General features: G+C 36.9%; 1 protein-coding gene across 1 annotated transcript; it reads left to right on the plus strand.

The window, feature by feature from the left end:
- Window positions 1–4220: 4220 nt before the first annotated feature.
- On the plus strand, window positions 4221–10712 carry lsm3 (LSM3 homolog, U6 small nuclear RNA and mRNA degradation associated). Its single transcript, XM_084740752.1, has 4 exons — window positions 4221–4334; window positions 8130–8240; window positions 8425–8520; window positions 9700–10712. The coding sequence occupies exons 1-4, from the start codon at window positions 4314–4316 to the stop codon at window positions 9778–9780; spliced, it is 309 nt and encodes a 102-aa protein (XP_084596878.1). The 5' UTR covers window positions 4221–4313; the 3' UTR covers window positions 9781–10712.
- Window positions 10713–13014: the final 2302 nt, after the last annotated feature.

The raw sequence follows: 13014 nt of genomic DNA on the forward strand, positions 1-13014 counted from the left end.
CTATATGAAGACAACTTAACCTCTCAGTCTCAGTCACTCAGTTGGTTTGACGGCCTCTTCCTGATGTCGGGCGCCATCTTGTGGCCGGTCTCTCCAGTAACGGCTCTGATCACAGAGCAGGGAGGGAGGGAGAGAGGGAGGGACACAGAAGAGTGACGGGAGGAGAAAACAGACAAAAACGTTATCACTCTTTCAGTAGTTGAATAATTACACCATCTACCTTTTATAGGTCACAGCCCACGACTGTGTGAGTTAATCATTAATGATGAATGTCAATGATACACACCTCTCACAGCAGCAAAGAAGAGCTGGCATTTCTCACTCGGACACAAACACACACACACACACACACACACACACACACACACACACACACACACACACACACACACACACGTATCTCATGTCTGCGGTTTTAAAATGTGAAAATATCAAACGATACAAGAATGACAGTATAGTATACAACTATTTTAACATTAAATGAGGTTAACCAGGGAAAACTGTCATGAGTTAGTCGTCGTGTTTAGTTTGTAGCAGGGATCTCTTCCACCGCAGAGCCATGCTGTGGCTGAGGGTGGAATGGGTAACACCACTGCTCTGCTCTGCCTCCTCAGCCTGCACACACACCCAGTATGAAGCACTGGGCTGAAGGGGGGAAAAGAGGCATACACATATACATATATACACAGACACACACACACACACACACACACACACACACACACACACACACACACACACACTATCTGTACAGAAATGAAGAAACACAAAGAGGAATAAGAGACATTCCAAAAAAATGAACGAGTTGAAGCTTAATTCAAAGTAAAACATGTTAAAGATGTTCTAAATAAGAACTGCAACCATTGAGCAGTCAATCAAGAGACACTGATTCTGCAACTATTTTGATAATCGATTAATTGTTTCAGTCAGTTTTCGACCAAAAATGCCAATAATTTGATGATTCTAGCTTGAGCCAGAATGAAACTGGATTTCTGGGTATTAGGAGTTAAAAAAAAGAAGCAAAATACCCATTATTTATTTATATATATAAAATCCAAAATGATATCAGGACACTTAAACAGTAACCTTTCTAACCGAACTATGAGTTTAAAACAATACCTTGAATTAAGAAAAAGGAAAGAAGAACAAGACACCAATGACTTGAAAAGGACATTGATAGGCAGTTTTCATAGTTTACAATGTTAAATGTGCCAAACAATTAATTGATTGGTCAAGAATGAAATCAGCTGATTTATCAATAAGCCCTAATTAAAATAGTTTTAGCTCCATTCTAAATAATCTAATCTGTAGTCTTAGTACAGATCATACTCACACGATCTCTTCCAGTAGTTTTCAAGATGGGTTCTGGGGTCGAAATTAAGGATGTTCTGTTAAATTAGAGGACCTTGAGATGAGGTTTTTGGTGAAACTACCAGTGTTGGGGAGCCAGACGAATCTTCTCATCTGTTCTGGCACGCATCAGTGAATTAGTCGGGCGAAGTCAGGGTATTAGTGTTGGGGAAACTACTTTAAAACTATAGGTTATAAAAAGTGTTTCAACTACATCCAATTGTTACACAGAGGTGCAACTGAACTGACCCTGAATAAAGAGTAGGTATGTTTTATTTAGGGACTGTTGCAGAACAGTCCCAACACCTGGAACACAAAGTGTTCAGCGTCTGGGAAAAAACATATAACAAGTGTCCCGAACTATATATGCTTTCCATTGTTTGGTGTTCGAAATATTTGAAATGGCTCAACATTATAAGTGTGCTTATAGGGAACAACTAGCAGAATTTCCGTAACGGTCCATAGTGAGTCAAGATGTTATTAAAGTTACTGAAAGTTATGAAAGCATTTTCATTATGTAGAATTAAAAAAAACCAACTCAATTTGGGACAAAAGTTAGAACAAATTGTGGGACACTTAGGAAAAAGGTTAATTTCAAGCTGTGATAAAGGGTCCCTGGCAAAAGGAGGAATAGAATATTTTCACTTTTATCGCATTTTTTTGAAGTCGGAACAACAAGGACGAAAAAGGAAGTCATCCTAGTTTGATTATTGAGTATGACGGCTTTATTATCTTCAAACCTAAAAGTACTTAGAGAGGACTGATGATCATTTTTGCATTACAATTTTTATATATAAGGAAAACCTATTAAAATCATGATGATGTCACATATATTGAGATCTGTATCAAACAAACATGTTTTCTTACATCTGGAGAACAGATGTGTGGGTCGGGGCATCTGCAGCTCTACAGTACTTCATTATAATGCTGTTTTGGCATACATTTTCATTTAGTTAAAAAAAAATTGCCTGTAATTCGGATATTGCACTATTTGCACAATTCGATAGTATTGAAATTAATCGTGCAGCGCTAGAAACAATCCTGTAAATCTGTGGTTTAATGTGCATCTATTGTGGTGGTCCTTGACATGTATTTACATTTCTGCAGGAGAAACAGAAAACATTCAAATCCAGTTCAAGTTTTTTTTTCACCAAAATCCTGCAAAACGCCAAAAAAAATGCACTACCCCTTAATTTGCCCTCGTATCCAACTGTTCAACCTGCTGCAGGACACGTGGCATAAAGTACTGAGAGCACAGTAACACATGAAGACTTTGGCACAAATCTATTTTATCTGCAGCGAAAAAACAGCCTCGTCCATGAATGTGACACAGTAAAAACGCACCTATGTCCCTGTTGTGTCTCTTTATTTACATGCTAAAGTTGCAGTTTCCATTTTTTGCTGTCTTTGCATGACTTAGCGGTTACAGTGAACAGTCCGTCACAGGACACGGTGTCATATTAAAGCCTGACTTGCATTATAACCCTCTGAAGGTCGCGTTTCGGTGGCTAACGGTTATTTTAACCTGTTTTAACTCAAAACACCGCTGACCTTGTAACGGCTGGAAATTTGAGACGCTGAACTTGTTGATTTACAGTCGCTCGAAATATCATAATGGACTCAGTGAATATTGTTGATACTCGGTGACAAGGAGTGTAAAGAAGTGAAGATACTGATGTTTAGGTTAAATTATCACTCACCATTAACCAGTGGGATCCGCGGCGTGCGGACGAGGAAGATGGGAAGGCCTGGAAAAAGGAAGAGAGAGGAGAGTGGTACTGCTTATCTCAACGTAGCGGGTTGCCAGGTTCGAAGTTTATTCCCCAGCACGCATGTGTAGGATGCAGGGGTGGAAAAAGCATTCACTTCCATTAATTGGCCCACGTGAAAAGTACAATTTCAAAAGTATAGAATTACTTTATTACACGTTAAAGTTCAACATTCAAACTCATACTTCAGATGCAAAATGTACTTAAACTATCAAAGTAAAATTACTTGTTTCACAGACAAATTGCCCAGGAGTGGTTGCATTATATTGTCAGTTAGTATTGGTGCATCAGTGTGTAAGTAGCTTTTTATTGTTATCGGTTTAATCTACGACAGAGCATTGTATTCTCATCGACTCATCATATGTTTGTTTGTTTGTTTGTTTTTTTTAAATAAAAATCCTATTATTAACTAGTAACTGCAGCTGTCAGCGAGATAAACAAATAGCCAGATTACAAGTAGTAATAGTAGAATTATAAAGACATAATTGTTTGAGGATTAATTTGAGGTAAACCACAGCAATAACTTTGATTAAAACAAGTCAAATAAAACGGACAGAGGAAATCAAAGCATAAAAATACACGATTTTGCCTACAATTTGATACACAGAAAAAAAAAACATTTGTAGGAATTAACCATGTCTGGCAGAGTGACTGAAATACAAAACACAATAGAATAATTGAAAAATAATTGGAATAAGACCACTGAAAATGTGAATTTGAATATAAAGACCAATACATAACTTGAATACTGTTGTCTTTATATTTATACTTTGCATAATGCACATCCAAGTCACTTTGTTAGAGAGCAAGTAGGCCTAACACAACATGGAGTGAAAAAATATTCTTAAAGCAAAAGTGTGTAGTTGGTGATGAGTTGATTTCAGTTTTAGAAAAATGCAATGACACTAGTCATTCATGAATTATAGAACCAAAAATTCCAGCTCTGTGAATTAAAAGAACACACAGGCTTGTTATTTATTTATTTATTTATTTATTTTTATTTAGATGACTTGTGCTTACACAGCTCATGTAAGTGTTATATATATAAACATCCGCCTGTTGTTAATGCAGGAGAGAAGATTTACAAACAACAGTGCAGGTCGTCCTCTTGTAAATTGTAATCTGAAAACGCGTGTTTCTACGGACCTGGCAACCGCCGTACCGGTCAGACTACTCTGCGCAGACTCAACACCGATGGCGGACGAAGTTGAACAGGTCTGTGCATCTGCATTAAATTGTAGTTATTGTCTAACACAGCGTGTATTTAATCATTCCGAGAGATGGACAGGAGATAGTTATACTTGTGTACTTGTGTTAGGAGGCATATTGTTTTACTTTGTTTCTGTTTGTTGTGTTTACAGCCGTAGAGGCCTGTCAAACAAGCTAGCTATATTAGCCCGGTTAGCATGTAATGCTACCGTCAGTATAACAAAACGTGTTTGATGCGCGCTGCTCTTTGTTGAACAAGTCAGAACTCGGCTTCACTTTACTTTAAATGCAGGAAAGATTAAAACTGTGAAACAAAAGACAGCATTATGTTAACACTGCTCACAAGTTTTCCTCTTTGTTGTGTTGGACAACAGCTGGGTACCAGTTAAACCAGTTTGATTTGTTTAAGCTAACACATGTCCAAGCTGGTCACAAAACAAAGGTGAATTCTTGAAGAGAAGGTGTAGTAAACACAGCGGTGGGATCTGTGGTGAAGGAAACAACAGAACCTCACTGACTTTCCTCCACAGCTCCATCTCTTTTCTATCTGCTCTCAGAGTGTTGTGTCAGTTTGGTTTTGGTTTGATTTAGAGCTGCAATCATTATTGAATTAGTTGTCAACTATTGAATTAATCGACAACTATTTTGACAATCAAACTTTCTGAGTGACTTTTAAGAGGAAAAAAAAGCCATAATTCTCTGATTTCAGCCCTTCAAATATGGTTATTTTCTAGTTTGTTGAAACATCTGTTACAGTAAACTGGACATGTTAGGCTTGTGGACAACAAACAACACTTGAGGAGGTCACCTTGGACTTTGGGCAACAGTGTCAAAAAATGTTTTATTATTATTATTTTTTAAAGTTAATCTATGTTTTTCTATATTTCCATTTGTATTTTAATCCTTTCACCCAATCTAATGAACCAGTCAATCAAAGAGGGATTTATGTCTAAATCTCTTTATACAACCTTATGGTGTTTTGATGAATAAGTCTTCTTATATCTTGTGTTTAGTTGCCTTAAATGTATTGTACAAACTAGTGATGTTAATGATTAATTTTTTGATCACCATTAAGAATTTAACAAATAAAAAAATGTATTAATCAATAACAATAATCGATAATGTATTAAGAAATAATTAATTGATAGTCCAGAAATAGCAGTAACTGCATTTGTTGAATAAGGAAACTTAAAAATGAAGGGCACGAAAGAAAATATGTGTTGTGTATCCTACTAATGATCAATCAGTTGGTAGCATTTTCAACTATTTATTAAGAAAAATGCCTAAATTTGCAACCTTTTGTAAGAACTGCAGTGAGCATTGCCCTAAATTGCAGCTGCATAGTGTTTGATAGCAGCATTGATTATGTTTACCAATTCACTGAAAGTTAAATTAGTTTCAAAGGGCTGCAACTAATGATTATTTTCATATTGATTGTTCTGACAGTTATTTTCACTGCTTTCAGAAGCTGGAACAAGCAGATGTTTTAACCCTTTTGCTTAACAAATGACTGAAACGATTAGGCTAATTAATTATGTAAATTGTTGAAAAGCACTTTTCTTTCAACTGAGTAATTGTTGTAATTCTGGAGTTACATAACTCTACTCCAACATAACATGTTTTATTTCCAAACTTTTTTGGCCATTTAGTGCAAGATGGCTCAACAGGCTTGTGTTTGTATAATTTTGATAGATTTGTACTGAAGCCCACACTTGCCTGCAGTTTGCTTTGTGTGGATTAGAAACTGTAATTGTGTTACACACACTTCTTCTTCCTCACATCTCTTCTCATCTGCCTGCTCCTCCCATCGCAGATATGCTGCAGCTTCTCTATGTCACCGTTTTTTTTTCTGTGGTTGTGTGCTGGTGGTCTGATTTACTCTCTGATTGAGGGAAAATGTGTTACAGCTCTAAATTATGCATTAAGAATTTCACCAGCTGCAGCCTCAGTTTGTGCCTCTCATTTATTATAATTAGAGTAACGGAGCTGAGCATCTGTTCTTCTTAAAGTAAGAAAGGATAGAAGTCCCTGGTGATCTCTGAAAAGCCCAGATGACTTGTTTTACAACACTTACCTTAGTTTTTGAAGGTATTTCAAAAATCCCAGATGACTGTTTGAACACCTGGATTTTAAACAAATCTGTATGCTGCACTAAAAAGACATTTTAACCAGTTTCCCTAGTTGCATTTCCCATTTTCTCATAACACGTCTTTCCCTTATCAGTTTGTACAATGTGAACCAAAATGATCAGCTATATTTGTCAGTATTAACATTACTTTACATAATTTTCTATTCTCACACACAAGGAATTGTTTTTTTTTCAAAGTGCAGTTCCAGCTGTTTGCCTTTGAAGACATAAGTTGTTGAACAGATTTTTAAAAAATGTTTTGCCATGATGCATCAGACAGAATTGTTTTTAATCCAATGGTTAGAACTAACAAAATATTGTCATTTCACACATACACTGCAACTCTGCATTTATCCAGACACTACCCAGAGGAGCTGCATGTGTGAAGACAAACAAATACATTTTTTGGCCCAGGCTTAACCCTTTCTAGCTACTCAGTCCTAAGTCCTGTGAGCTTCATGTGTGAATAGAGCAGCTCAGTGTCCAGAGTGAGCAAGTGGGCGTTTTGATGACACTGTGCGTTGTGCAGCTACTCACCTGTATATACACTCTTTCATTGATTGTTTAGTTTTCATACAGATTATCTGCAGATCAATATCAGCCTACACGAGTCTACATTTTTTGAGCGTGCATTTTGATCATCATCTGTGATTTGAAAACATAAGCGAGAGAAAGTATAAATGTGCGTCCTGCAAGCAACGCACACCACAAAGCATCAGTGTTTCTTTTTTTACTTGTTCAGTTGGGTAAGTGGGTCCGAAATCTGCTTTCCCAAAGCCAGTATTTCATTACCCCTGTACCTATTGTTTTATTAGCAGTTATCAAATAACAACCAAGACTTACGTTTTATTTATTTATTTTTTATTTATTATAAAAAAGTTCAATAGTTTAATTCCTTTTTACCACCTACCCAGTCAGGCAAATGAGTTGCCAGATTTACTAGCCCAACATGGTATTTGACTTGCCTCAAGCAAGTGGGCAGTCTTTATTGTTGTGTCCTGTGATATCAGTGCAAAAACAGTAACGCTGAATATAGTCGATTAATTGGTTGATTAATTTTCTTGATTAATAGTTATTTAGTCAATAAAATGTCAGGAAATGATGAAAAATGTTGATCGTTTCCCAAAGCCCAAGATGAAGATTTTGTTGTGTCCACAATGCAAAGATATTCAGTTTACTGTTCTACAGGACTAAGAAAACACAAAAACACGTCTGACATGGACAGTCTCCTAGTTGTGTGCTGCATGTGTGAATGGACACAGTTGGATGATGTTCAGTCCTTATTTTCAGGTTATAGTTCAGAATGCATGACCTCTGTATTCAAGTATGGCCAAAAGTAATCTGTTACTACATCTGAATGAGCTGCAAACATGTATTTATACTTGTAGAGGAAGTAAAATGTCAACAAAACAATTCTAATGTTTTGTAAATGTGACAGATGAATAACAAACTTATGAAACATTTCCAGGAAACATTCAAGCCGTGATGGAGGTGTGACTGACCTGAGTACATTTGCTCTTAGGTCTTCAGTGAATTTATGCTGGGCTTGTCTACCTTACAGAAATATAAAAGCATCAGTCCACAGAAGTGCCATTTCTTTTTTTCTTTAATGTTGTTAAAATCAATGTAATATCTGTTTTAGGCCTAACAAATGTCCTTTATGTGTGCTGCAGCAACCGACAACCAACACGGTTGAGGAGCCGCTCGATCTGATCAGACTCAGTCTAGATGAGAGGATCTATGTCAAGATGAGGAACGATCGGGAGCTCCGCGGCCGACTGCATGTAAGCTACAACACACAGTATCTGCTTACACCGTCCAAAAACCACTGAAAGGCCTGGACGTGTGTGTGGTTGTGTCGAGGGTTTTTATATTTCAGAGCAGTCAGCATGCCTACAGAGATTGCCTTTTTAAATATGCAGTTTGATCATCATTTATTCAATACTTCTGGCTGTTTTTGTGTCCCAGGCCTACGATCAGCACCTGAACATGATCCTGGGTGACGTGGAGGAGACGGTGACGACAGTGGAGATCGATGAGGAGACGTATGAAGAACTCTACAAGGTACAACATGCTTTTCTCCCTGTTATAGCCTTATTTCTTATAACTTGAAGAGTACTTTTGTTGTCTTGGCTCCTGAACAAGTCTGGACCTACTTTGCTTCCCTGAAACAAAAGAATAATGCTGCTTCACTGTTATGTTCTACTAAAGCGGCATCATTCCACTTCTAAGGTAGAATTTTCAATGCATATTCCTACAAAGTAACAGCTGTAGGCTCAGATGGCGATACACAAGCTTGCCTGCAGTGCATTCTGGTACATTTAGGAACTGCTGCACAGCTTGTTTGCAGGATAACTATTAACTATTTTCTCAGTTATTATTCCAGCACTGAAGAATTTATTGCTTCAATTGACTACATTTAGCATCAACATTGACTGGACAACCACATGAAAAGTGCCATATTTTCCCTTACAGATGTTAAATCATATGTTGTTGGGTTTTTTGGGTGCAACAGATTGCAGTTGTCACATGTTCCGTATGGATCATTAGCGGACTTCATGTAACCATCATGGTGTGAAAAAGAGTATTACTACCCCTGTTACTTTATACAAGTAATAAAACCCAAATTCTGAATGCTGAGTTGCAGTGAAAGGCAGGACAGATGATACACCATAATAATATTACACCATACTGAGAGTTTCTAATATTATATCCCATATGACCCATAATCTTGGAAAAAAAAGGCTTCAATTTGCTAGGAAGCATAAAGATTGGATTCCAGAGCAATGGATCAAGGTCATATGGTCTGATGAATCCAGATTTACCCTGTTCCAGAGCAATGAGGGTATCAGGGTAAGAAGAGAGGTGGATGAAGTGATGCTCCCATCATGCCTAGTGCCTACAGCACAAGCCTGTGGGGGCAGTGTTATGATCTGGGGTTGCTTCAGTTGCTCAGGTCGAGGTTCAGCAACATTATGACCCAAAAAAATGAGTTCAGCTTTTTTCTTCCTTGATGGCTCGGGCATATTCAAAGATGACAATGTCAGGATGGTGGAAAATTAATGCAACTCTGGACAGAAATAAATGTTGTGACACTGCATAAGCTTATCGAAATAATGCCATAGTGAATGTGTGCCGTAATCAAATGAAACAAACTATTAGAATTTGTGGCTTCGGATGATTTTGACAATATTACTCAAAGTAAAGATAATAGTAAAAGTCAAAGTTTTTGTGTCCTTTTAGTCAACCAAGAGGAACATCCCTATGCTGTTCGTCAGAGGAGACGGCGTTGTCCTTGTAGCTCCGCCTCTCAGGGTGGGCTAACCTGGACTACTTCCTTTTGTGAAGGATCGTTCATCACAGCTGGGAAGTTCGTAACCTCAGCGGGGGAGGACGGTGCTGTCATGACGGACCGGAACAGGGGTGGGGTTCAAACATCTTCAGCCACCCTGAGTCAGACTCTTGTCAACACCGTCCTCTTATGACTCAGAGGACGGATACCACACAAATTCTCAACTTTTTCATTTTATGAGGGCTGCAAAAATATAAAATGTTTTGATTTAAGAAAAAAAGTAAGAGGACTTTTGTCTTTGTTTTGGCAGAGGGACGATTTTTCAATTCTTAATTAGGAATATTATTAAATTTAATTAGGGATTATGGGTGTTTTCAGGCCTCCATTTGCATTCTGTTTCTCAGGATATTTCATTTTGGTTTTGCTCAGTGCAGCAGTTAATAAATTTCAACCTTTTTAGATTTTAAACCAGACAAACTAAATATTATTGTTGATCACCTCTACAGGATTTAGGTACCTCTTATTCTCAGACGCTGCAAGTAGCAGAACAAAGTAAAAATGTCTCATCATGGTTTTGAGAAGCTGAACTGCTTCAGATGTAAGTATGTAAACTTGTTTTGGTCTCATTTGTGTGGCGTTAAAAGAACTATTACCAGACAACAAACTGAGCAGAGGGGCTTTACGTTAGGTTTTTTTTATTTTGAAATGTCTCAAGTGAAGCTTTTATGTTGATTCCAAGCAAAAGTCTTTCCACATTTACTCCAAGCCTGTGATCTGTGAATGTTTAGGAAGTTGTTTGAGTTTCTCTGGGATGGTTTTAGTTTAAGTTTGTTTTATATATATTTTTGTAGTGTTTGTGGCACTTGGAAGTACATCATCATGCTCAGATTTGTCAGATGTGTAAACGTGTTTTCATTCGGTTTTTGGTAACTTGAATAAAAAAAGGCCTTTTGAAAAAGAAGAACGTCTTCCAAGTCTTGTGTGAAAATAACCACCAATTTAAACTAGAGTTATTTTAACCAGAGTAATGTATGGCATGACTTGATCACTATTGCAGGTGCATCAATATATAAGTAATATTATAATTTTTCAGCTACTGGAGTGTCAGTTTTAATTACTTTATACTCATACAGTATATTCTTTCTGCAAGGCCCCTAAAGGCTCATGTTCAATTTGTCAGTTGCTTGTATTTAAGTAAAATTAAATTCAGTTGTTGAGAATAAGCATAACTTAAGTACAGTATCAACTGATGTATATCCTTTATTTTAAACTGTGTTGAATGAAACTGCCTAATTGATACAGGGAACCTGAGCACTGTAGTGTCCCTGCATACGAGGCTGAAACACACATTTTTTTTTGTCCTGTCCCCCTGCAGCAGGTTAATCTACCCAGGCTGTTTTAATGAAGGCATTTTCATTTATAACAGTGCACCATATTGTATAAAGTGTTCATATGTTTTCCATGTAAAATCTTTCAGCATCAAATTCATGGTGGAGTAAAAGGAAAAATATTTCCAAGTACAGTTAAAGCACCAGCATGAAAGACAGGTAGTCAAGTTTAGGACAAGTGCCTCAAAACTACATTTGACTTAAGTAAATGTACAAAATTATTTGTATTGTATTGTTAAATTTTAACCACTAGATGGCAGTATAGATCTAACAAACCATCTGGTAAAGATGAGGATGACCTATCAGGACTGGACCTGAACAGGCTGCTGCCCCACTGCACAGACTGACATTTCACTTTTGCTTAAGAAACATACCTGAGGTCCATAATTTATTACATAATTTTGTCATACAGAAGATCAAACCAAATGTTTTTTGTTACTGCTGCAAATATGACTAGGTTGTAGAAAACAACCAGTCACTTACAGTAGAAGAAATCATGGTCAGAAGAAATCAATGTATAAAAAAAATGTGTGTAATCTTAAACTCATGGATAATTTTCAGACCTCATAGGCACAGCTTTTACATTAAAAGACATTAACAGCTAAAACTGTAAGGTAGTTAATTATAATCACTACAGAGCTTAAAGTATTTAAAATGTGTGGTCGATTTTACTTGAACGCTCAAACTGACGCTGGGATTTTTTCAGGAAAACATGTAGATAGTTATTGGAGATTTCTCAACACTTGAGTGGATGGATTGTGATGAGACATTCATTGTCCACAGAGGATGATTCATAATGCTTTTTGTGGCCACCTGACTTTTATCTAACAGCATCACCAGATCAGAATATCACTTAATCCACAACCTTTGGTTTATGATCAAATACTTGCAAAGTCCCACCAGCCTCAGCTGTACTGTGTGTTTAGCATTAACATGCTAACTAGGGATGCATCTGAATATAAATTTGTTACTCAGAAAAGCAAATAATGTGATTGAAAACATATTTCTTCCATCTGAATATTCTTATTATATGAGAACAAAATATTTCCATAATGTTTTGCAGAAACATTCAGAGTAGTACTATTTTGTTTTATACTATAATAGTAATATATTTCTAATATTCTAGTACTGTGAATTGCTGTATGATTAACACATCAAGAGACATCAACGCAGCATCATTTATAAAACTTTTTTTTTTCAGTGTCTGATTGTTCAGTGTCTCCCAGTTAAAGCGTTGGTGGTGCTGAGGCTCAACTCATAAAACTTAGTTTAGTTGAAAATTTAAATTAAAAAAAAATAGAGGGAGATGAAAAGCACAGCAAGATGATGTGGAAATAAATAATCTATTATATGCCGACATTTTAAATCAACTTGATGTTTCGAAGGTGCAGCAATTGCCAGTGAATATTAGATTATAAAATAAAGCTTTTGGCCAATTTAAGGTGACTTCTGACTTCTGAAACCACGCCCACATTTGTTCTTCTATCCAAAAACAGTTACAGATGATTTTGTTGGTTGAACGGATGCAGATGCAGATACGAATAATAATGTCTTTGTGCACCTCAACACGCTTAACAGTAGGTAAACATTAAACCTGCTAAACATCAGTTTGCTAACCTCGTCACTGTAAGCATATTAGCATGCTGACCTTTGCATTTAATTCAAAGTGCTGCAGCGCGTAAGTACAGCCTCATAAAGCTGCTCGCATGGCTGTAGTCTCTTCGTCTTGTTGAAATTACTCTGCCCTCCAGTCTTCTCTGAAGCCGAAACTGAACTTTCACATCAACTTTACAGTCACGAGCACAACATTCTGCAGAGAGCACAGTTTGCACTTTTACATTAGTTGAATATGTGTGGCATGTTTAGGACTGTGTTCAG

The sequence above is a fragment of the Lutjanus erythropterus genome, chromosome 2, assembly GCF_056507025.1.
Source record: "Lutjanus erythropterus isolate fLutEry1 chromosome 2, fLutEry1.hap2, whole genome shotgun sequence".
Lineage (NCBI taxonomy): Eukaryota > Metazoa > Chordata > Actinopteri > Lutjaniformes > Lutjanidae > Lutjanus > Lutjanus erythropterus.

Coding starts and splice junctions, on each gene's coding strand:
- lsm3 (XM_084740752.1), top strand. CDS start 4,314: ATGGCGGACGAAGTTGAACAG. Junction 4,335..8,129: donor TGGCGGACGAAGTTGAACAG/GTCTGTGCATCT, acceptor TGTGTGCTGCAG/CAACCGACAACCAACACGGT. Junction 8,241..8,424: donor AGCTCCGCGGCCGACTGCAT/GTAAGCTACAAC, acceptor TTTGTGTCCCAG/GCCTACGATCAGCACCTGAA.